This window comes from Strongylocentrotus purpuratus, unplaced genomic scaffold, assembly GCF_000002235.5.
Source record: "Strongylocentrotus purpuratus isolate Spur 01 unplaced genomic scaffold, Spur_5.0 spur5_scaffold_19, whole genome shotgun sequence".
Classification (NCBI taxonomy): Eukaryota; Metazoa; Echinodermata; class Echinoidea; order Camarodonta; family Strongylocentrotidae; genus Strongylocentrotus; species Strongylocentrotus purpuratus.
This window is the reverse complement of record NW_022145604.1, coordinates 8355839-8381766: the sequence shown is the minus strand read 5'-3', so window position 1 is coordinate 8381766 and position 25928 is coordinate 8355839. Positions and strand designations below refer to the sequence as shown.

The following is a 25928-nucleotide window of genomic DNA, read 5'->3' as shown; positions in this document are numbered from 1 at the left end:
TGCATTTGGTGTGATTATTAAGTCACAATAGAGTGCGCGCAAAGTGCGCAGGTTCTCGTACGCATAATAGATGCGCAATGAAAATGACAAAATATGGCGCTTTCAATACAAGATGCCCGGATGCGAGAACGTGGAAAATACAAAGGTATATTTTCCCTCGTCTCTACACACAAAGTCTATACGAGCAAGGAGACCAAGGAAAATACAAAGAATATACCCCTCCGTTCCCACTGCTAGTGAAAACTAGAGCAATACGGTTTTGTAAATGACCAGCTCAGATGTCTGATACGGGTAATAATACATTATTACTCTATAAGTACAGTTTATGTATCTGTAGAAATAACTATGTACATTGTACCTCATATTGAGAAGGACATTTTATGTTTAAAAGTGGAAATGCAAATTAACCAAATAACTTTCATCTCAATTTACATATTGTATGTCAGTAGGAAAAAATATATAGGTCATATTATGATTAATGTCTTTACCTACTTCCATAGTCCATTTATCAACGAATCATGAAAGCATTATTTTCTCAATGTTTAAGTACAACATGAATACATGTGTATAAATTTCAGGGTTTTTCCAAGTTCTATTATTTTTGTACTAGTATGAAAGTTTCGTCTCAATATTTACAATTCAATATTCAATACTTAAGTACAATATCCGATACAAATCAAAATGGAATGTCTGCAATAAATTTAACTTCAAAGTACTATCAAAACTTGTATAGGTCCAGCTTATACTAACTACTGACATAATGAATGGTGTATTAATTTAAACAAATATGAATATGGCAGGAATCATTACATTGAAAAGAGAACATTGAGTTCTGAAAACAAAATAAAATTGGCCGCGACTATTTTTTCTCCTTTTAGTTTTATTTGAAAAAACTCCCTAATGAATGATGCATAGTAGGCTTACAAATAATCCTCATTTTGTTTTCAGTAAATGAACTCTGTGATTTCAGAAACCTTACTCCAAAGTTTTGAGCAGTAAACTTTAATAATGTACCATGGGTTGTAATAATACACGGCTGTCTATACAATCCTACCAGGTACACACTTGCTGCACCCGGGTCGAGGGTGGCAAATATACAAGTATTGCATGCTCTGGCCTTCAGGGTAACAAAATATATGAACCAACAAATTAAGAATTCCCAGAGTGATGTTAGATTTCACCGAGGCCACATGCCGTGGTTGAATTATAATACAACAAAGGGAATTCTGACTTTGAAGGAGAATACATGTTATACTGAACAACGCAGTGCAGGTCTTATTTGTTATATAAAATTGAGAGTATTTGCAATCTCATGCCTCCCTCCTTTGTCTTCCCGTTAGGGGGGCATTTCACAAAACTTGTCATCAGTGAAAAATGACAGTTATTTTGTTATAAGCTACTGAAATCCTTGCTTCTGATTGGCTATCAGCAGATTTGACACTGATTTTTGTCATTTGTCATTGAAAAAAGGCTACAGGCCCCTGATGTGCACAGCGCATAATATGCAGACAATGGATACGCGCAGGGAAGAGAGGTGTGTGTTCAGTCTAGTTCACTTTTGTATGCGTTCAACCGTGCAAAAAAGGTTGTTATATTGCATGGTCAACAAAATGTTAAGTGTCATGTGACACCGTTTCAGCCAATAGGATACTTAGTACTCACTTACAAAAACCCTATTTTATATAGACAAATGTCTTTTCGCTGGAAAATTGGAAGGGGCACTGGAAATAACACATATGAAATCAGATAACAACTGAAACTGTTAATCTACAAATCTTTTAAGGTCTTAAAATTGTTCATCTACTTGAACCTGTACATAAAATTGTATTTATAAGTATTTACAACTGTTTTTGGCTGAAAATGATCTAATACATAATGGAAAATGGAAGAAATGTGCCACGTCTACTGAATATAATCTTCAGGGTATGTCAATATCATATTAAAAAATGTCGAAATAACAAAAAGAGAGTAAATATAAAAAGAACTTTTCTAAAATTTTGCAATTTTATTGCTTATCATTAGTTTTTAGCAGAGAGCTTTCAGTGTGCGCACTTCAGAGAAGAGCTGATAATTTGATTTATTTTACATTTAAATTTACTCTTTCTCTTTCTCTCTCTCTACCTCCCTCTCTCTCTCTCTCTATTTCCCTCTCTATCTCTTTCTCTCCCTCTCTCCTATACTATTGGTTTGAGCATAACAACGGTGATGTATACTTCATGAGGTCAACTTTTGAGCCTGATATCTAAACTATGCAGTTCCCACACTGAAATGTAAAACCTTATTATATGCAAGGCGGCGATTTTCATGACAAAATTTGGCAATTACTAGACGTTTAATGAGGTTAGGTGCTAAATAGAGATTTAAAAATATTGCAAAAAGATTACGTTATAAATTCAAAAATAAACTATATTAATTAGCTGTGACTAAAACATTAAGATACCACAGTGGCATCTACCGGTATACAAGGAAGTCAACTCTATTCAGCACAACTTTTGAAAGTCGTTGGATAAGTTAAAAGTTCAGGTAGTGTGCTTACATTGGTGTGAACTCTACAATGATCTGGATCTTTTTAAGCATGATTGATTAAACCAGGTTGTTCCTAGATGTATATCGAGCCTAAATCACAAGTCGACAGAAAGAATCCTTCAACCAGCAGCTCCAAATGGAAGAGTACAGTACCTTCTTCTTTTCTTTGGTAGAAAAGCCAGTAGTCAACAAGTTTCAGGCAAATCAGAATTCCCTGTGAAGAAGCATCAAAGGAAGGACATTTTCTGAACATTCCTTCTTCTTCTTTTGCTTGTGTATATTTCCCTGATAATTCCAAAGATCAGTGTTAATATCACAGAATACAAAAGTCTTACACAGTTCCGTAATTCTGTATCAGTTCTTACACTCTGCACTTGTACATCAAGTAGAGCAGAGTGAGGCACAGGTAGAATGGGTTTTATGTAGGTGATGAAAGCAGATACAACGAAGAAGACTTTTCTCCCCGAGAGTTTATATATGAGGCATCTAGGATGAAAAGACAAACGGACTGTACATGGGTATCCAGGCACCATATAAACCTGTCTATAGCGACCGCCCAAGGGAAACACAGAAAGTGGTCTTTGTAGACAGGTGGTCTTTGTAGACAGGTTCCTTCAGTGCATGTTTCAATGAGAAACAATTTTCAAGGGAATCAAAAAATGTGGTCTTTGTAGACAGGTGGTCACTAAAGCAGGTTTGACTGTACCTGAATTTACAACAACCACTGGCTATAACCGCCACAAATGTCTCCTCACGTGAAGGTCCGTCTCCCACGTGATCAATACGTGTATCCTGGACAAAGAGGGCGCACATCCGTGTCCTATACGTGAGAGGAAGAGAGCGAGATCACATGAGGGGCAGGTCCGACGGCTCCGAGAGCAACGGGCTGCGGTTGGTAGCCTTCCGTTGAGGTAGCTTCCCATGTGATGGCAGCATCTCTTAGGACCTGAAAACAAACATGGATTTAAACAAAAATTAATAATAATAACATCTGAAGTAATCATTCACTTTTACTCATGAATTGTTATGAAGTAATACAGTAAGTCTATATAACAAACAAAAAAGGAGGAGGCAGGGCATTACTATTTTAATTTTTTTGCATTTTTTTTCCAAGATGGCTGTCATGCTAATTAAGCTGGCCAAGTCTATTTATTCACAGATATTGTGCTATGTGAGTATACTGATGCAATGAATGACAAAACAAATGATTTGTATCACTTCAGAAGCTATTTAAACAAAATGTGAATCGCAGGCTTTTTTGGGGGGGGATTTTTTTTTTTTGGGGGGGGGGGGGGCCTTTTTTTTCTTTCTGAATGGTAAATAGTATTTTTTTTAAAGGAGGAGGCGGCTGAAAATGAGGTTGGCAGGGACAAGGAACACTTTGTTTTTGTTAATTGGCCTAAAACCTTCTTATTTTATTTAGAGAAAAAATACTTATATCCTCTAGTATATTTCTCAGTATCCAATCCAATCCAATCCAAAAGATATTTGATATAGCGCCTTTTCCTTGCAGGAGGAAGTTATCTTAAACAGGCAATAGCAGGGTTGCAATGTACAAACATGTAGTTGATTAACACCAGAAATGGGTTACCATGCAATAATTTATTTATGAACACTGTGATCTTTGTTAATTGGTGTCTGTGCCTCATGTTTATGCCAGTTTGGCACACGTGGCAAGCCAGCAAGCATGTCAATTGGCAATTGTGGAAAAGGAAAGGTTTATAACTGACCTGTAAGTGTGATTCCATCTGCTTGATTGACCCATCAATCCACTCCACATAACTGGACATTTGACAGGCTTGCTTGGTGACCAGTACAAGATGCTGCAGTGATAAGAGTAAGGCAGCTGACCTGTGGATACAAGGGTCAAATGTGGTTTTAAATATTAATAAAGGAGCTAGAAGGGCATTAACTCATATCATTTTTACATAGAGTCAATTCCAATAACAGACAATACACTTATTCTACATAACTGGACATCTGAAAGGCTTGATTAGTGATCAGTACGAGATGCTGCAGTGAGAAGAGTAAGGCCACTGACCAGTGCAGAGAGGGGTCAAATAGGGTTTAACATGTCAGACAGGTTGTAAAACAAATGCTCCAGTAACAAGTACTTGGCAGTCAATGGCTTGCCTACACTGGAACAAACACTATACCTATTAAACCCTAATTCCATACCTAATCTCAAACCTGACATATAACCACCTAACTGAATCCCTAACCCCATCGCTTCTATTTTTCATTAAATAAAGCATAGAGAATTGTGCTGATGCCAGGTCACGATACTGACACATAAGATGAAGAATTTTACTGACCTTGCTTCCAGCAGCCGAGGATCAATGGGAGGATACATGCACTTCACTACATCATCGACTCTGGAACAAAAAAGAAAATAAAAGGCTTGAAGCACAGCTACATGTATGGTGAAGAAATGATTTTATGTTGACAGCCTGTCTGGAATCTCCGCAAAATGCGAACAATTGAACAGTGTCGATTTTTTTTTTCCCTCGATTTTTTTTTTTGTTTCCATTTAAAATTATTAAAAAACTTGAATTCGGCGTAAATATTCACAATTGAATGACACACGCCCTTAAAACTAAAACAACAACAACAACAACAAAATATATAATGAAAGCTTTACAATCACTCAAAGGAGACAAGAAAAGTGGTCTTGATAGGCAGGTGGTCTATACACAAAGGTTCATCTACTATCAATTTCAATAAGAAACACTATATGCAGACAAAAGCAAAGTTTTGTGCTTTTTCAAAGCATAACTTCACTAATCATTGGTACTTGTGCCTCAGCTTTGTAGACTTCAGGGTAACGCTTTGGAAATGAAATAAATAGTTTTTAAAAAAAATACCCCAGGCATATTTTCCCAGCATATCCAATATCAACTGATCTTTGACCTCTGAATTACAACTAAAATTTATTTCATGTGCTTCATGAATTTGGACCCTGGCAAGTCGCAGGTACTAGTATTCAATGTTCCATTCATTTATCCTGTATCTATCATGCCATTCTGAACTAAAATTGACATAAAATGTGACATTTCACTTCATATTTGGTCTGATCCAAGCTCTGATAAGGAAACAGCAGATTCAAAAGATATCCAAAATCTGACTTGGTCACTTACACATTTGACATGAGAGTGGTTTGAAAAATGCCAATGTTACTGCTGAAAAAGCAGAGTTTAGGTCTTGCCCAAGCTACGCACAGGAGACAAAATGAAGTTCATAATACTAATAATATCAGATATTTATATAGCCCACATATCCACCATGCAAGGTGCTGAAGACGCTCCAAATATTATCCAAATGGCGCTCACAGCATTCATTCCTACCAGTACCCATTTTACACCTCGGTGGAGAGTGGCAAATGTAGATTAATGCCTTGCCAAAGGACATTAGTGCCGCGGCGGGACTCGAACCGCGAGCCCTGTGATCCACAGTCCGACAAATTATCCACTAGACTGCAACACCTCTACATAAAAGTTAAATGAAAAGTGAATGAAATTCTCACCTTGGATTAATCCTCTTGGCCACCTCCACAATATCAGACAGACTGTCAGACGTCCTGGGATGATGGGCGTTACCCATCGTCATGGCAACCAGCTTCTCCGTCAGCTCATGGCATGTCTTCAGGATAGCGATGCAGTGCGGCATCAGACCTCTGCAGAAGAAATCAGGTTGACTTCAATCACAACATGTATCCGTACAGTGAACCGTAACTTGCATTTCATAGCATTTTCACACATAGTGGCCCAAATTCACAAAGGAGGTTTTATAGCTTTAATAACCCATGGTTTAAACCCTCATTTACATAACCCATGGTTTAAAAATTAGCGCAAAATAAGCGTACCTTGCCTTGCGCGCGTCTAATATTGGACATCTGACTGTTTCATGCTTATTTTGCGCTAATTTTAGACCATGGGTTATGTAAATGAGGGTTTAAAGTATTTAAACCATGGGTTAAATTTAAACCTCCTTTGTGAATTCAGCCCATTATGTTTGTTTGAAAACACTTTAACTTCAGGTTCTGATAGGGAGACCTACTTCTACGGTGCCGGTGAGATGCCACTTTCTAATGGCATCCTTTCTGAACATGACCAGTGAAACATCAGAAGACACAAGAACAAAGAAGTGTGGGACAAACTTAAGAAATATTGTCTATAAGGCCGATATTGGTGGAGACACGATGGCTCAGTGGTAGAGCAGTGGTCTTGTAACTGAGAGGTCCCGGTTTTGAAACCAAGTACATTTAGATGCACTAGTGCCCTTTGGTAAGGCATTAATCCCCATTACCAAGTCCCACGGAAAGGACTTAAATCCATTGAGTCCCTGGTTGTTTACTTACAAGCATACACATGCTTTCTCAGCAGTCAGGTAAACCAAACCATACATGTATTAACTTCCCCAGTCTTCATCTCCAAGTATCTGCTCCAGGCTGATAAGAGTACAAACATCCCTCTCCTTTCTTCTTCTAATAATAATAATAATATTCCGCTTTTATATAGCGCCCAATACATTGAAGTACCTAAGTGCTTTACAGATATATTATCACTCCTGTCATCGGATTCAGGCTTACCTGCACACAATGTATGCACATTTTCCACTCCCTGGGGAGCATTCCAGCCAGTCGCCAATTTGCAAGCGCACACTTGCTCATCCAACCACATGAACTTTTGCACCCTACCGGGTGCCCATTTAACACCTGGATGGAGAGTAGCAGGTGCAGGTAAAATTTTTGCCAAAGGATATTAGTGCCGTGTCGGGATTCGAACCCCCAACTTTCGCATCTCCAGTCAAGCACCTTAAACCACTCCCATCCATTCCTCCTCCTCCCATCCTCATCCCCCTTCTCAAAATGAACAACCGTCAGAGTAACTTACGAAGCATCGTCAACCCAGTCTTCATCTTCCAGTATCTGTTCCAGGTTGTTGTTTGCGCAGACATCTCTCAGCTCCACCTCAAAGTCTTCATGAGGCATCTCTGCATCGTTGACCAGGGACACGTTCTGACGACCACTGACAAAAATTAGAATCATAATCATTCAGGGTTTTGTTTATGAACATCACAGCGTAAATATATCAACAAAAACAATACACAGTTAGTGAGTGATTTCACAGTGCCAAAATAAAATCCGGTAGACAATAATTGTATTACATGTATGTAAGAAAAAGTGCAAGGAAATTACATTATCATTATAGCAAAGCTAAAAAGAGTTTCTGTGATTAAAAAAATATTATTTTTACGCTACATATTAAACATTCACCTGTACATGTACATGTAGCTCTCACTATTAATAGGAATCAAATATTTTAATGCATCACATTCATATTTCATAATATCATTTCCATTCTAGTTTAAATCAATTAAATCCATAATTATCCTTTATATGAAGTGTATCATTGGAAAGCACTATGAAGGGAAAGCATTTTTAATATTAATGCTGCTCACAAGCAAATTGCTTTTTTTGGTAAATATGGCAATATGTACTCTAAAAATCTACTTTTGACTACCGGTACAAAACATGTTGTGCAAAAAGACCTGTTAAGCTATTAAATAAAAATGCCCTTACAATTGTTAAGGGGTCCTACATGTACATGTATGTACGTTTGCTTCTTTTCCAGTGATTTTTAACATCAAGTATACATGTTTTTTTTTATTATACATTCATTTATTTTAAAAATGCAGCATAATCCTTTTCCTCTCTAACATTTCCTGGTAGGAGTGATTGACCTATGCACATAAAACTTCTACATAGTATTACATGTAGGTATTCCCTCTTCTGCTGCTTACTTTTGACCTTAATGTTTATTTCCTCCTCTCTAGAACTTTGTTACAGAGATCAAAGAAACAAACGTAACTTTGAGAATGTTGCTTCACTATCAGCATGGATCTGAAATATGTGTTATTTTCATCTCTTTTTCATACAAAGCAGTGTTGTGTAGCACATAAATAAATTTACACTGTATACATGTATATGATGGAGGTATTTGTAATGTTTTTATATAAATGTTATTATTTTGATGAATTGAAATAAATTAATAAATTGTATTAATGATTTACCCTTGGTAAAACCCAACCGCTATTTAATAAAGAAAACAACATGAACAGTAAGTGGACCAAGGATGTATTACCAGGAAACATGCACACAAATCTTACATACATGTACTTCCATTCAAAATGATTTCATTACACTTTAAATATTTCCTTTTTTTTTTAAGTTGTTCCATTATTATGGATTTTCATGTTCATACTTTTCTTCTCCTTTGCACCATGAGCGCTTTATTATTATGGAGTTGGCACATCACAAATTCTGGTACTTTCTGAATTTTGTTTCTTATTCCTTTCTTGGGCCAAGCAGCCCAACTGAGGCTGATACCAACACTATACAAAAGGCCATCATCATAATCATTATTATCATCATTTTACAATACACTCTTTCACGGTTAACAGAGTGCACATGCACCGACATGGGTACCATTTTAAATTGCAAGTAATTATTGAGAGTACCTTTTATTTTATGCAACATGCAAAGCACATGTGATGCTACAATACATGAGCGTCTGAAAACATTAATGCGCAATGTTTACTCGCAAATTGAAAAGGCGGCCTCAACCGTGAAGGGTGTATTGAACTGACCTGTTTTTCCTGTGTATAGACTCCTTAATATTGATGTCAAAGACTCGACAACGATGTCTGCAAGCGACGATGAGAGCCACAAATGATGCCATGAAGAGTAGGCCGAGGATGGCAATTGCGACTATGACTACGATGTCCATTGCCATGTTTGTTGTTTAGGTGATCGACGAGGGCTTTGAATTATTATATCCTCTTGGATCCAATCACACTATGTTTGCATCGTGCTAAGGAACTATAATGAGAAAAAGTGAGGAACAATTACTCATAGCTCAAGTAGAGTACTGGAGGTCGTATCATGAAACCAACTCTGTAATGTTAAGTCACTGCCTATCCGCACACATAGGAGCATCACTATCCTGGCTGTGTAGTAAAAGCTGTGCTTTTGATTCTTAACATTTCAAACACCACTGTACAAAACTCAACTGATTTCACTCAAAATCGGTACTTTAGTGACAATTGATGACACCTAAATAGCAGTAAAATACATTTTTTCAACTTACAGATGTTAAAAAGAATAATTTAAAAATTCAAATTGTAAGTCTACTGTCAAACTTTGCTTACAGCAGCATCGGCATGATCGTATACAGGCTATGCAATATTGTGTGGTGTGTGTATTTGTGTATGGGTCTAATAATACCTGCCCCACAGCAAGCATGCAGTGCTAGAGGTTAATAGACATTAGCATTGACTCTCTATGCTTTGCTGGCCTGGAGTGCCTATCCGTCGATACGTCCAGTGCAATGCTTCTGTTTTATTTGTTTTGTTCGAAGTGTAAAATTGGTTCTTTTGCTCATTCTCGACTCAACGACATCGGCCCAAATGTCATGCTATAGCAGTGAGTACAAGTTCAATGTTCGGTGTTGGTGTTGAGAGCGTGGAAAGGCTGCTGAACTGAGCTCCAACACTGGTGGTCAGTTTAAGACGATACCGATTATGTTATCAATAGCTCAACCAGTAGGGGCGCTGGGGAGGATTTCACTAACATTGCCGAGCGATTAATCGCCCAACCCATCGTTCGAACTCTACTCATCGCTGCTGCGTTGAGTAGAGTCAGAGGATTTCACTAAACCCGTCGCAGCAGCGATGCATTTTTAATGAGTAAAGTCTTCGTGAACGAGGATGAGGTCAATCGCATCGCTATATACTAGCGTCCTTTTGCCCGCCAGTTTTAACTGCAACAACTTGATACTTCACCAACAAAAGTTGAAAATGGATTCAAGCAACATGCATGATGCCAGTGACGTAAGTTAATTTAGAATTACAAGTTTCGTTGCTATTAGATTGTGGTTTTTCAAAACTATTCATCAACACAGGAGTTTACGATTTTGTTTTTGTTATGGCTCATCGCCAAGTTTTCGTGGTGGATTTGCTGCGCCTGTGCATAGTCTATGAACGTGCGCGGCGAATACATTGCTATCTACATTAGATGTTAAGATGGCACACACTGTTTCAAAACCCGGTCACCATTTTTGTTGGATATTTGAGTAAAAAATGTAATCAGAATAATACTTTTCAAAGTTCAAGACTCACCGATGTTTCTATCAAAAGATACAGCCCCTCAAAAACTTAACAATATTCATAGCATTTTTGTCAGAATAGACAAAAAAAAGTGGTTCACGCCAGCCCAAGACAATTAAGTTAAGGTCTAACAGTTTAATTAGGTCTAGATCCTAGTCTAGGGAATCTATCATTTTTTTTTGCTCAGCAAGACAACAGCTGCATTCTAAATAGGCCTAGATCTAGGCTACTAATAATGGCCTAGGCCTAGATCTAGGTCTAATGCATATAAGGCCTAGAATCTAGGCGATATGCAAAACGTGGGGAAGGGTATTTAATACAAACTTAAATCGTAGAATCCTCTAGAATGTGATCCTCATTTATTGCGTATAATTCTAGGCCATGCAAGCCTAAGTTAGGGCTATCACCTTCTCAGGATAAATTAAGAGATCTCTAGATCTAGATCTAGATCTGGACCCTATAGAGGCTAAGGGCACAACCAGCCGAGTAAAAATTATAATTGAATGACACACGCCCTTATTAAGACTAAAACAACAACAACAACAACGAGGCAATCTCCCCCCCCCCCCCCCCAGTGACAATGGAAAAGAAAAAAAATCAATTAGGCCTAGATCTAGGTCTAGAAATCTACGTCTAGATCTAGATCTAGACTCTAGGTCTAGCCTAGCCCTAGGGCTAGGGTCTAGATCTAATACATAAATAAAAATAGTCTGTGGATTAAGTGGATTGGAACTGGAAATGATGAATTTTCCCACTGATCTATTGTTGTTTTTGTTTTAAATTTCAGAAGAGAGGAAAGCCCTGGGAGGACCATGAGGTGGTGGCCCTCTGCAGCTTTGTGGGCTCACACGCATCCCGTCTTTTTGGGAGTGGCGGGAGGGGAAGTTTGGGCGTGGAGCGCCAAAAGACGGATGCTTGGGAGGAGTGCCGGAGGCACATAGTAGCAGCAGGGGGTCGCCCAGACAGGTCCTGGGCGAAGCTGAGGAAAAAATGGCAGGACTTGGCTTCTAAGGCCAAAAAATACTCAACACAAAGGAAGCAGCAAGTGCATGGAACTGGTAGGTTTCTCTTGATTTATTTCACAATATGTACAACACATAGATTTAGTAATTAAAAATTTAGACTAGATCTAGACCTAATAATAAAATCAGACTGTCTTAAACTTAAGGAGAAAGGCTCTTGTGGGCAAGTGACAAGAAGTATAAGGAAGTAAGGAAACCACCATGCACTAACTTTTATTAAATTTGTATCATTCTGGGATTTTGTTTTAAAAATAATTATTTTTAAAAAAAGTACATAATTATTCCTTTTACACTTGAAAAAGGTTAATTGACTGATCCATGGAATGTCTTCTCATGCAAATCTCAATGTATGTTATATGATCTATGTTAGCAATCAAATTCCTTTAGAATAGTACATGAGAAACACTTCAAGATAGAATTGTCTTCTGTGAATAATTTGTATTTAAAGTTGCCTTCGTGATATTGACTATTGACTTTAAATGCATATTTTACATTGGCATTTTGATAAAATCAACATTGTATCACATAAACTCTAATTGATATACATGTACATGCATTTCTCTCAACTGTCACAGGTGGAGGAGGCTTTGTGCCGGCCCACAGACTCTACGAGCTGGTGCTGCAGGCACTACCTGATGAGCTCAGGGACGGCATAGCTCCCATCGACATGGCTGAAACTGTAAGTGAATGAGAATCGTCTGTTGAGAGCCAAAAGTACATGCACTAACTACTTTATTGTTTATAGAGTTAATGCCATTCTGGCTCTGAATATATCAAAAAGCTTTCAACTCTTAAATAATACACCTATTTACTTTTATTACAATAGATGTTAATTCAAAATTGAAACAAAGTTCCTGTTATTATGAAAGCATCATATGCTTCATGAATTTGCAGTCTTCCCCCCCCCCCCCCCCAAATAACACCAGTAGTTAAAGTATGTTAAAACATAATATTCCCAGCTCCTAGCTGTAGTACATTGTTGTAAAAGAATGAATAACAAGAATAACTGCCCATTATATTGAGTGACTTGGAGGAATAATCAAATAAATTGCTACTTGAAACTAACAACTACACTTAAAACTTAAAATGCAAACTTTCAACAGCAAACTGCAACTGACTCCAACAAAGCCCAAGAAGTACATGTGTACCCAATACAAGAGGCCAAAGTGTATAATGCTTCTTAATTCCACGAAATGACTCAGTGACTAAGAGAAAGATTTGATAAACACATGTATTCATGATTTTTCATATTTCTAGGCCCCATCAAGTGGATCACACAAGAACGGTGTAGAAGTTGTTAAGGTAAGATTATTAATAAAAAGAGGGTCTACAAGTACATTAAATTTGCATCTACTCTTGCTGTTAATTTTATGAATTTGATCATAGCAAGGCATAATTTTTTTCTTCTTCAAAATTCCACTCTGAATGCTAATTATGCTAAAGCATATAAAGAGTAAAAGTTTTAAAACGATCTTCATAGTGCTGTTGAAGTGTGAGTGTGTCCCGGGGGGGGGGGGGTGTTGTGATGCATCTCCAGAAAATGCAAATATTTTAACCTTTTGGGGGGGGGGAAAGGGTGGAATAGACCTTATCTCTTCTTACTTCATCTTTGGGATGTCAACGTCCTTTAATACAAAGGAAACCTAATTATGGAAGCTGTGGTGTAATTTCATTTTTTTTTTACACATGGGCCTGATGTAAGGATTTTTTCTTTTCTAGAAGGGGGTGGGGTGGATGTGTAGTAAGATGTGCTTAAATGCATAGACTATACCTTTAATATACAAAGTGACTAAAACAATAAACATAATAAAATAACACTATATGGTCTTGCGTTTTCCTTCCAGCGACATGCAGAAGTTTCTGTAGTACCAGCTACTGTGACTTCATCACAAACATCTCAAGAGAATGTAAGGAAGGTAAGATTCAGTTTTCCATGATCAATGTCGCTCTCTCTCTCTCTCTCTCTCTCTCTTTTTCTCTCCTTTTCCCCTTTCTCTCTCTAGTTCTCCCTCTCATATTATTTTCCCTTCGCTCTCTTTCTCCTATTCTCTATCTTTCTTTCTTTTTCTCTCACTCTCTTCCCTTTACTCTCTTTAGCAATCTCATTTGACTTTATTATTCTGCTGAAAAGAGTTGTACCAAGATGTTAATTATCCTTAAAGTCATACCCCACTCATGTCAGCATTTACGTACTACATGTACATTTTTCATTAATTGTGCATTCTTATTCGATTTTCTTTATATAATATAATCATATATATAGATATATATATACACATTTATAACCCTTTTTTATAACTGTTTTGATAAATGTTTTTAGGTTTGAATGCTACCATTTATTAATAGAAAATTTAAATTGATTTTAAATCAGAAAAGTATTGGGAGTAGTTTTTTTCCATCATGTGGCCGGGTTTTCTTTAGATTTTGACACCAATTCCCCCCTATAGTCCCTGTAACAAGTGGGGGGGGGGGTTGTATGATTACACATCAGGGTTACTATATGTTGGGTAAGGATCATAATGATTGCATAGCATTAATGTGGTCTTGTATGTCTCTCTGCAGCAACACGCTGCACTTTCTATTGAGCGAGTACCAGCAACTGTGACTTCACTACAAGGAGCTATACAGACTGTTAGGAAGGTATAGACTCGGTCCATGAAAGATATCCATCAGTGTTTTCATACATTTCATGAAACTAATCTCCAGTCATTTACCCCTTGACATTGTCTTTTCTAACATCTGTTTCCATTGTTTTAATAACATATACAAATCTAATTGTTAAAGCCCCTCTAAAGTGTTGGGAGCCCAAAATTAATTTGATGGTAAAATTTCACTTAAACTATTCCCCCACTGGCTAAAAATTTCTGTTGTAAGCAGAAAGACTAAATTTGTATTCTTTCATCAATAACTGACTTCAAACACATATGTTTTAAAAATCCTTGCAAAAATGTGCCTTAAATGACATCCTCTTTCACATTATGATACAATTTTAAGTGAAAATTTGCCAGCCCATTTTTTTAGGGGTTTTAAACTATTGTTTTCATCATTATTATAATATTTAAAGTGAATACATCTACATCAATAGATGCCAATGACTCTGATACATAATCTGTTCAGGCTGTATAACATGAAATGAAATAAAACTTTAAACTTTGATTTTTGAAATGTTCAATCACAGTATTTTTGTTCTAACAGAGGCCTGCCACAAGAATGGACACGGAAACCGAAGATGTAAGTGTAAATTTCAAGTTCATATTTACTTTCACAGAAAATATATGCATGCTAGTAAAATCCGATATATATACAAGTAAATCAGTATAGCTGGTATTCAAGTCTTCAGGGCTAGCACCAAGTCAAAATGAAGAATGAGAAAAGGAGGTTCATCTCAAATCTATATATAGTAGATAGTTAGATACATATTTTGGATAACAATTTGGAACTTAAATGATCGTGTCTACAGGTTAAGGTATTACTTACATGTATAGATTATCAAAAAAACAAAGTGATATTAGTAGCAAAGGGTTCATGTATCTTGAAACAAGAGGCAGTCATCATTACTGGAAACGAGGCCACATTCATGACACTGAGCCGCAGTGCACTTTCATATGTCCTCTATTTACATAGAACAATTGTTTTTTACCTCCCCTTATGTACACTTAAATCTTGCTTCTTCAATTTCTTCTATTTTTCCAACAGAAAATCTATAATTTATTAATACCGTTATTAATCTTGTTTATCTTATATCTTAATTTTAGTCTCAGGAATCTCAGCAGGAAGGAAAGAGAAAGAGGAAGAGGGGAAGAAAGCTGCGAAAAAAGAGACAGATGAGGTCAACTTACTTTCCCTCAACAAAACTATGGCTGCAAACGAGCATAGAAAGGTCGAGGTTCTTGAAGGGATTCTCACTACCCTTCAAGGAATTCATGGGTGCCTGCAGATATTGACTGCCACTCCCCAATCTACAGCTGCAGATATCCAAACGCATGCTGAGCAGTAGACATTATAATTAAAGTGTTCTGTCCTGCTACATTCTGTGTATATTACAGGGTGACACAGGCATTAATGTATCACATGCTCAAAGTGTTTATACGAAAGAAATCTGCAAATATATATAATAAAGAATGTTCAACATTTTGAACCCATTTTATTGTGTGTTTAGTATCTCCTTAATTTGGAATAATACTTAAATCTTAAAACTTAAAATCTCTTATTTTCAAGTTTAATATGGTTTAACATTATATCTTCATAACATGTTCATATTCATTATACAAAACATATATTACCCTTTTTTCATTGAACCTTTGAAGATAATATTTACAGTATATAAAATACAAACAGTTTACATACAAATCCCATTGCCACCTTCAATGTTCAAGTAAATCAAAATAATGATGTACATGGATATGTTCAATATGTAGACTCTGGGTCATATACCATCATCAATAAGCAATGCATTTCTAAGTACTTTAAAAATAGAAAAGCAATGTCTCTGGATATAGCAGATTTCAAGTAAAGCATCTGGCAACCAGTTGGGCTCGTGCTGCATAGCCCTCATTGTTGACAGGGCCATCAAAGTCGTCAACACCAACATCAGGAAGCTCATGGTCTCGTCCAAGATAGGGTTCTTTCCAGTCCTTTGATAACCGGTACAACACGGTGCACGCAATGATGATCTGGCATGCCTTCTTTGGTTTTACTCTTAGGCCTCTTCTCAGACAAGGAATTTCTTCTTGATCTGTCCATTAGTCTGTTCAACAACTACTCGTCCTCTCATGTGAGCCCTGTATTGCAAAAATTGAAAAAATAACCAATAATTATATTTGTATATCAGATACACTATAAAATAATTTCCCATAATTGACATAATATTTTTTTTTAAAGATTGTTGATATTTATGTGGCAGCACTGCAGGATCTCTTCCATTTGAATTTAATATGCCATAATTTTTCAGAAACTCTACATTGTAACATATTACATCAATCAAACAAGTCGTTGATGGAGGACGGCAATGCAACTACATTAATCTATTTTTTTTAATGAAGAAGATGTACTACATAACACTGCAGTATAGCAGTGGTAATAATTAAGCAGGTCAAGGGTCATATACCTGTAATATGAATCACATTGTATAAATCAAAAATAATCTTATACATGAACATAGACCTACAAACATGTATAACATATGGCTGTAGGACAAGCGACCCCTGACAACTCCCCCCCCCCCCCCCCTGCCAATTGCCAGCGTGACAATTACCCCCTATAAAATTAAACCCCCCTCCCACCAGTAACGCCACTTCCCAAGGACAATTGCCCCCTATAAAATGAAAAAAATCCCCCTACCCAGGAAAATCACTTCCCAAGGACAATACCCCCCCCCCCAGAGGAAAATTACCCCCTATGAAATGAATAAAAAAAACCTACCCAGGAAAACCACTTCCCAAGGAAATTACCCTCCCCCCAGAGGAAAATTACCCTCTATGAAATGAAAAAAGGGACAATTACCCCACAAAAAGTTTGCTTTTATCAAAACGAAATAATCATGATTTTTTTTTTTATGGTTATCATGGTACCAAAACAATGAAATACATGGTGGATGGTAATTTGGTCCAAAAAAAACGTGGTTACCATGGTACTTTTTTGAAGGGATTATCAGGGTAGGCTTCCCCTTTCATGAACAAGGGGGGGGGGATAGATTTTGGGAGGGGATGGGTATTTTTTCAGCGAGGGGAATTTGACTTTGTGTTGATTTTCCAGGGGGGGGGGTGTGGTTTCCTTGATTTGATTTGATTTGGTTTCTGCATCTTTTTTTCTTTTTTTTCATCATACATTTTCATGAACATAATATGGTTTGATATACAGATAATAAACGAAATTAAAAAAATATATTGAATGCATTATTAAGTAAATTAGATGCAAGAGGGCTACAGAAATAAGCTAAGTAGCTTGACGGGGGGGGGGGGGGGGGGGGGGGGGGGGTCCTGGGGATTGTCCAGAGGGTAATAGGGTCTACGGTATATATATATGTATTTTTTTTTTAAATTCCAACGGTTAAAGTATATGATGTAGACCTAATTCAATTTAGTAAAATAGATTTACCTATTGTAGGTACGTTCAGCACGTGTTTGGGGGTTGCGGAAAGGGGTCATGAGCCATGATCGTTGGGGGTAGCCCGAGTCACCGAGGAGAACTCCCTCCAATTCTCCACGCTGGAAATCCTGCCCAACATAGGAATTCTCCAATACTCTGCAGTCATGGACAGACCCTGGCCAGCGTGCACAGACGTTGATTATGTTGTAATTTGCATCGGTGACAAATTGCACATTGATGCTATGCCACCCCTTCCTATTGACGTACGCATATTCGGTTGTCTTTAGTGGACTGCCGTCAAGCCATACATGAGTACAGTCGATGGCTCCGACGACCATCGGGAAGCCACTCAACTCCAAAAATTCCATTTGCTTCTCACCCGCCGGCCTCCATGTTACTACCTGTTCTTTCAAACTAGCAAGCACATTTGTCACACGATTAATTATTCTACAAACAGTTGAAATTGAAACACCATGATCTTTCAGTACACTGGAATAAAAATCTGAGGTTGCGTAAAAGTTTAAAGCAACGAAAATCTGCAACCTCGCATCAATAGAATGACTCCTCTGAGTCAACGGCGCAATTCTGTCCTCCAACAAGTCAATAACTCTCATCACACCCTGTCGCGTAAACCTATAATATTTGTGCATCTTTTTATCGTTTAATGTATCCAATGGATTAGTCCTATCCCTAAAAACACGCTCTCTATTAAGTGCTCTCGCGTTATTTATGTAAAGAAGGCGAGCCATGATTAAAATACCTTGCAAAACAACCGAAATCCTCCATACACCGTACCGGTGTACAAAAACTTATAAAAGTTTTCGCGCCAGTATTTGACCTTGAGACAGGAAGTTACGTTTTTGAACTCATCGTAGCTCTGCGAGCACCCTTTGAGCATCCGCTAAGCTGCGATGAGTTAGCGACGGGTTAACCCGTCGCAGGCGCTTAGTGAAATCCATAAGCAACTCATCGTCCATGTGCGATGGTTTCGGTGAGGTTGCGATGGGTTCAAGCCCCTGCGCAGGGTTAGCGATGCATTGCGCGCCTTAGTGAAATCCTCCCCTGGTCCGAGAATGAGGATATCCTCGTAAACGCGAACAAATTGTGTCCTCAGTTTAAGACGATACCGATCACGTTATCAATAGCTCAACCAGTAGGGGCGCTGGTCCGAGAATGAGGATATCCTCGTAAACGCGAACAAATTGTGTCCTCAGTTTAAGACGATACCGATCACGTTATCAATAGCTCAACCAGTAGGGCGCTGGTCCGAGAATGAGGATATCCTCGTAAACGCGGACAAATTGTGTCCTAAAAAATAAGTGTCATCCGCATTTACGCTGCCATTTTTTTTCTTTGGCTCTCTGCGGGTTTTGGGTTTCCGATCCACGCGCTGGCGATTTGAAAAACGAATTGCGCATAATAAAATACCCCCAGTTCACGGTGTACTGTTAATTATGGGTTGTCCGTCTTCCCAAGGATTTATCGCTCATAACGTGAAAATCTCTGTACAAAGTTGATGTGAAATGCATCAAATTTAAGTGCGAGAGGAACTACTTTACTTAGGCGCAACTTAGCGCAACTTAAGTTAAATGGCAAAGTCAATACGTAATATTACGTCACACCACAGAGATTTTGACTCGTCCTGCTTTAAACAGGTGACGCACACACAGCATTGCAAACACATAAAATAGGAAAATCAAAGAACATTTCAGAATAAATTTCCAGTTAGTAGTACCTTAAATATTCAAGGTATTCAAGGTATAACAAATAGAGGGTTTGACTGAAATATCATAATTTTGGTATCGAAAAAAGGAAAATCGCAAGCTTGCTCCTCGCACAAATATCTTATAGCATTGAGTGAATAGAGACCAGCAATAGCCAGAAGGGCCCATGTCGGCCAGGCTAGGCGCCAACTCATGAAAATGAGGCCAAGATCGGATGAGCGATCTGCGCATGCGCTAAATGTAAGCTAAAGTTCTACGTAGTACGTGCACACCGAGGCCGAGTGACGCAGAAAAGTCTTAACAAGGAAAGTGAAATCAATTAGGAATAGCATTCAAATTTCATCATAGAACCCTACAGATTAATAAAATCAAAATTCTATACAAAATATCAATAAACAAAATACAATTTCACTTGAAAAACACACTTTGGTGAAGCAAACCCCAAGGTCAACAAAATACATGAAACCACACATAGAAAATAAAGGGTGGGACAACAATATAAAAGGTGTATGCATCAAGTTGATCAACAACAACGTCAATGGATAACGGAAACAGTTCAGAATCTCACCTTTCTTCAGTCTGGTACGACGGCCTTTTGGTTCAGATTGACCTCAGAATAAGTAAAATCTTCTGATCGTTAACATTTCTCATTAATTGTCGATAATAGACCATTTTCCTCTTGTAGATTCAGTGAAAACTGATCCAGAATCTACGCCACCTGTATGAGTTGCGCCGCAGTTTGTTCGATCGATCGTGCGATGGGGGGGGGGGGGGGGGGGGGGGGGGGGGGCCGGGGGGCGTATTTGGGGGACAGGTGCATGAAGCAGGCATTCATAATGTATGGCCGTGATAGGCCTCACAATCTCTAGCCCATTTAATAAATTAAAAAATATTCACCGAATATTGGAGCTTGGGGAAATTTAAGTAAAACTGCCAATTTTCTCATCCGGGCATTTTTTTTTTTTAAATAAGGAGGGGGATTGATATAGGCTGTTATTGAAATTTAATCCGTTAATGGTACATAGATATGCTATTGTATAAGTTTTCATCAAATATGTTTCAATTCAATTTAATTCGTAGGACTACATACACCAGGGGCGGATCCGGTCGGCGGCAAGGGAGCTAGGGGCCCAAATAGGGGCCCAATTCGTGAGAAAATATGAAAGAATTTAGCGGCGAATCAGCCAGCCGGCGAATAAGCGGGGATGGTGGAGGGGGGGGGGGGTAAGGAGCAGTTAACCCCTCCCCTCCCCCCCCCCCCCCCCCTTCGTGAAAAAAATATTTAAAGCCGAATCAGCCAGAAGGCGAATATGCGGGGGGGGGGGGCAAGGTAGTAGTGAGCACCTTTTTTTTTTCTTCAAAAAAGGTTAAATTTACCTGTTTGGCGGCAAGGGGAGGGGGACCGGCCCCCTAGAAGGCCTAGATTCGCCATTGACATCACACAGAGACTCAAACAACAACTGCATCAATCGCGTTGTCCTGGAGATTCTAATTTATTACAACAACAATAATCGATTAACAAACAAGAGGAGGAGACGAGAAACTGTCTTACCTCATAATTACACCCCTATGAATATGATGCCCCTCGTTACTATTTGAGGGCAGGGGCAGGAAGCAGGGGGGCACCGATGTTGTTGTTGTTGTGTTTTGAGTTATTGGCGATTAGTCAGTGATTTGACTATTGTCGCCAAAATACTTTACGGCACGTGTTATATCTCTCAATTTTGGATTTTTTTAAAATCCAAAATCGAGGACAAAGACAAAAAATGGTGTCGCCTATGGAAGTTTTCAGCTTCAAGAAATACTCAGGGGAAATGATTAAAAAATTAAAAAACGAAATGTTAAATGAAGAAGAAGAAGGAGATAGGAGAAAGAGGAAGATCGAGGAGGAGAAGAAAAAGAAGCTTAAAGGAGAAGTAAGATGACCGTGAGGAGCAACAAATAAAGAGGAGGAGGAGATTAAAGAAAAAAGAAGAAGAAGAAGAAGAAGATGAAGAAGAAGAATAAGAAGAACAAAAGAAGAAGAAGAAGAAGAAGAAGAAGAGAAGAAGAAGAAGAAAGAAGAAGAAGAAGAAGAAGAAGAGAAGAAGAAGAAAAAGAAGAAGAAAAGAAGAAGAGGAAATGAAGGAGGAGGATCGAGAAGAAAAGAAGAGGCTGAGGAGCAAAAGAAGAAGAAGGCGAAAAAGAAGACAGTAGTATTGATAAAGAGGAAAAAGATAAAGGAAAAAGTAATAGTGAGAAGAAATAAATAAAGAAAGGGAGGCTGAAAATATTTTTTTTTTTTTAAAGAAAAAAAAAAAAAAGAAAATCGGATTTTACAATTCGTATCGACCTGGATTAAATAGACCCGGCTTCTATTCATTATATGCTATGTCAGGGCAGTGGGCTATTGTCATATCACTTTAACTTTAAGCCAGCAGTTTGCAAAATAAATGAAAATAAAATAAAATCTCACTTTTATATATCAGTAATAATTATCAGTAAATGAAAGAAAGTTTTTACGCGCAATCTTGACAATCACATCGGACTAGGCCTACAAACAAAATAATAATAATTATGCATACCGAAAGCCTCAAATCAGTATATCAGCATATTTTGTAAAGTCATTAACATGCAGAAAATATTAACAACTATGTACTCGGTTCGATTCTTCTCCTTTATACCCCACCCCCCCCCCCCCCCCATCCTTCTCAACCAGTGGCGGATCCAGGAGGGGGGGGGGGGGCCCGGGGGGCCCGGGCCCCCCCCCCCCCTTGAGAAAAAAATCATGTAAAATCACGTGATTTTTACCTTTTTGGGGGGTTGGGCCCCCCCCCCCTGGCGCTCAAGGGGGGGGGGGGGTGCAAATTGAAATTTTTTTGAGGATCCAAAAAAAAAATGTGCTCACTAACCCCCCCCCCCCCCCCCCCCCCCCCCCCCCCCCCCCCCCCCCCCCCCCCCCCCCCCCCCCCCCCCACTGAGCGAAGTTTTGGCCGGCGCGTTTTTCAAATTTTCGGGAGCAAAAAAAAAAAAAAAAAAAAAAAAAAAAATGTGCTCTGTACCTCCCCCCCCCCCCCCCCCCCCCCCCCCCCCCCCCCCCCCCCCCCCACTGAGCGACTTTTTCGGCCGGCGCGATTTTCAAATTTTCGGGAGCAAAAAAAAAAAAAGTTGGGCCCCCTCCCCTAAGAAATCCTGGATCTGCGCCTGTTCTCAACAAAGAGAAAATAACATGTGATACTCTTTCTTTAACAATTATTATTTAAGCGACTCTTTGTGAAGTGCCTGAATAGCTTCATTTAATAAAAATTATGCAGTTTTGCATTCTGACTATCAAAATACTTTTATTCTTATCAGACTTGATAAACATGCAGGAGCTAATTACGGATAGGGTCGAGTTACGATCGAGGCTCACGGATCTACAACGGGAATAAGATCTCCACCTCCTCCCCCCGTAAGTTTAACCAACAATGACATATCATGTTAATCGATTCGTCGATCTGGCGCTGCTCAGTGGCTGCCGGGCTCACGATCAATAAATTGGGCAAAAGAATTTCCATTTTCGGTTTAACTTAATAAAATTTGGAGTGGACATTAAAAGATTATTATTATAAGTCTATCATTATGAACCGACAGTGGTTACAATTTTAACCAACGACCCAAGCGCGGACATAGGGGGGTGGTGGGGGTGGTTTTTGGCTTCCCCCCTCCCCCCCCCCCCCCTTGAGCGAAATAACGGCGGCATGATTTTCACATTTGCGGGTACAAAAAAAAAATAGTTCTCCCACTCCCCCCCCCCCCCTTTCACACTATTTTCACTTTCTTGGGAGTGACGTCCGTGATCACTTGTTTAGGAGTGAAAATCGATTGATTTTAGAGTGCTCTCTAAGAAGAAAAGAGTGAATGTTCACTCTATTTTCACTACATTTTCACTCTCCAGAGGAGTGACGTCCGTGATCACTCGATTTTTTTTTTAGAGAGTATATTGCCCTTTAAACGTTATTCCTACATTAGTCCCATTAATAATGTAATGTTGGACTCGAATTAGCACTCATTCTTTTATTAAAGTATGTAACGTCAGGCTCCGACGTTGGATTGTTAACCACCCCCCCCCCCAACCCTGGCCCCAGATTACAACGTTTTAGGCTTAATATTGTTAACATAGAATGTTACCATTTTGTTTTCTTTCTTATTTCGTTTGTTTTTACAGACGGTATATTTCCTTTCACCAGGGATATGTGAGTTTATCCCTGCTTTCACCCTTTTTTGACACATCTTTCTGGGCCTATCTCTTTAAATCAAATATATTTATATATTTTTCTTCTTTCCTCTTCTGCTGTTTCTTCTCCTTTTTAAATTTTTTTTTATCCTTGATCTTCTTCTCTTTTCCTTCTTCTCTTTCTTCTTCTTCTTCTTCTCCTTCTTCTCCTTCTTCTTTTTTCCTTCTTCTCTCCTCTTCTCCTCCCGTTCATCTTCTTCTACTGCGATTCTCATACAAGCTCATATACTCACGCAGGCATAATATACGCCCCAGTTCGAGACACGCCCAAGATTGGCAAGAACTTTCACGGTGTCCAAAAGTAGTGTACGTGTTTTATTTTTGGCATGACGGAATGGGCTATATTTAGCTCATACTACACGCGCTAGGCAAAATACACGGTTCTGATTGGTTACCCAAAATAGACGTCTGCTAGTTCCGTATAAAAGCCATCCACAACACGGAAAAGAGGCACTGATAAAAACAGCCGAAATTCTGGTGTTTCACCATAATTAGAAGACATTATCTGCCTGTTGACACCCTGAGACAAGAAGCTGTGATACAGTCGACAAACGATAGTCTGTTAATAATTCAGAATCGAATCTCGACCCAAACGTAAATCATGGGTTTCGACACGAAAGACGTGCAGGTGAAGTTGACCAGCGGTCGCACCCTTCGCATCCCCGTAATCGCGACGATGACAACCCAGCAGTTGTGCGAGAAGGTAGCGGAGGAGGAGAAGGCATCGGCTGATGTTATTACTCTCAAATTCGGCGGTAAAGTTCTGAAGAGAAGCAAGTCTATGTATGGATATGGCGTCAGAGAAGAGATGGAATTGAAAGTGAAGGTAAATGTCGAGATCGAGCTCATATCCAAGCTCAACTCAGCTATTTTGTGTTTTTTTTAACTTTAGGTCTAGATTGAAGTTGAAATTATTTAAATGTCAATATATCTATTTGCACTTTGGAATGTCAAGATATTAAAGTCGAGGAGAGAAAAATAAAAAAGCTTGAAGATGCAGATAAGATATGAATCTGACACGTTATGATTGCATGCTACAATATTATGATTCATCCAAATTTGATTGATTAGAAAAAGGAATAACTTTGTTACATGCACTTATTCATTGCAATTAACGTCAGATATCGATATATCTTTTCTTTATAAATATTACCGTTCTTGCCTAAGGCTATGCCGGAAGTCCTTTTTTTTAAAGAGAAGGTTGAATTCTGGGAAGAGGTAAAAAATAATTTGTGAGCGTTATCATTGTTATTAGATCTATGCAAGGGTGGAAGAACATCAGATTAAACATGTTCCCTGAAAAGCATGGCTCTTCAAATGCCTTCATATTCTAATATGACATGAAACATCGTAAAAAATCGGGGGAGGTTTTTTTTGCCAAGTGCTCGTGTAGTCCCATATACATCATTCTGTGTACAGTGCTTGTAACTTTGCCAAGATTTGGCCAAATTTCTTATCATTTTGATGATTCCAGAACCACACTATACTTATATACTGTAGATGATCAACCTTTTCTGATAGATTCCACACCGTTTCTTTCACAATGCAATCACATGACCAGAACTCAACTTTATCTTTAAATTGTTATTATATGAATATAATGATATGATGTTGTGTATATGTATATACGACTTAACAAAATTATACAACAGTACAGGATATTCAAATTCAATTTTCTAAGTGCCCACATTTTGTATTTTTTCATTATGTTATCCTGCTCTTTATTTATTTTTGAATGCTTATAATATTTTCCTCCTTAATGTGCTTTCATGTATATTTTGGCAGTAGCCCATAGGATTGAATGTTTGTTTTACATGATTTATTTTATATTCAACAAATAAAGTATTTAACAGTAAAAGGAAATATTCAAAAAAATAAGTAAATTTAGTTGACTAAATATGAACAGATGGGTAATCTCTCCTTTGCCTCCTTTGTAATAAACCATATTTTTAACGTTGTTTAAATCTGTAGCTTTTGACGAAGGAGACCCTAAAGGTTCACTTGCATCTCCCCGGAACGGACAAAGAAGTCGTCTCCTTAGATATCTTCAACACATCAGCCAACTCCGAAATATTGAGCAAATTGAAAGGAACTACACACCGAGCCTTGGTAGCCAGTATAACATGACCTTGCATGTGAGTATTTATA

The 25928-nt window shown here is 38.3% G+C and overlaps 3 protein-coding genes and 1 pseudogene across 3 annotated transcripts; 2 read left to right on the top strand and 2 right to left on the bottom strand.

Moving 5' to 3' along the window:
- Positions 1-1835: 1835 nt before the first annotated feature.
- Positions 1836-20263, bottom strand: LOC585453 (transmembrane protein 98). The gene is made up of 7 exons (XM_785280.5): positions 20094-20263; positions 9175-9406; positions 7419-7553; positions 6050-6199; positions 4842-4901; positions 4257-4377; positions 1836-3472 (listed from the first exon to the last, which is right to left on the bottom strand). Exons 2-7 carry the CDS (start codon positions 9318-9320, stop codon positions 3347-3349), a joined length of 738 nt encoding a protein of 245 aa, XP_790373.1. The 5' UTR covers positions 9321-9406; positions 20094-20263; the 3' UTR covers positions 1836-3346.
- LOC115926218 lies at positions 10136-15658 on the top strand. Its single transcript, XM_030990885.1, has 8 exons — positions 10136-10416; positions 11480-11750; positions 12290-12393; positions 12972-13016; positions 13559-13630; positions 14277-14354; positions 14910-14945; positions 15470-15658. Exons 1-8 carry the CDS (start codon positions 10294-10296, stop codon positions 15656-15658), a joined length of 918 nt encoding a protein of 305 aa, XP_030846745.1. The 5' UTR covers positions 10136-10293.
- On the bottom strand, positions 16426-18139 carry LOC115926217 (annotated as a pseudogene).
- A 3966-nt stretch (positions 20264-24229) lies between the features above and the next one.
- LOC115926008 lies at positions 24230-25922 on the top strand. Its single transcript, XM_030990205.1, has 2 exons — positions 24230-24606; positions 25752-25922. Exons 1-2 carry the CDS (start codon positions 24382-24384, stop codon positions 25905-25907), a joined length of 381 nt encoding a protein of 126 aa, XP_030846065.1. The 5' UTR covers positions 24230-24381; the 3' UTR covers positions 25908-25922.
- The last annotated feature ends 6 nt before the right edge of the window (positions 25923-25928 follow it).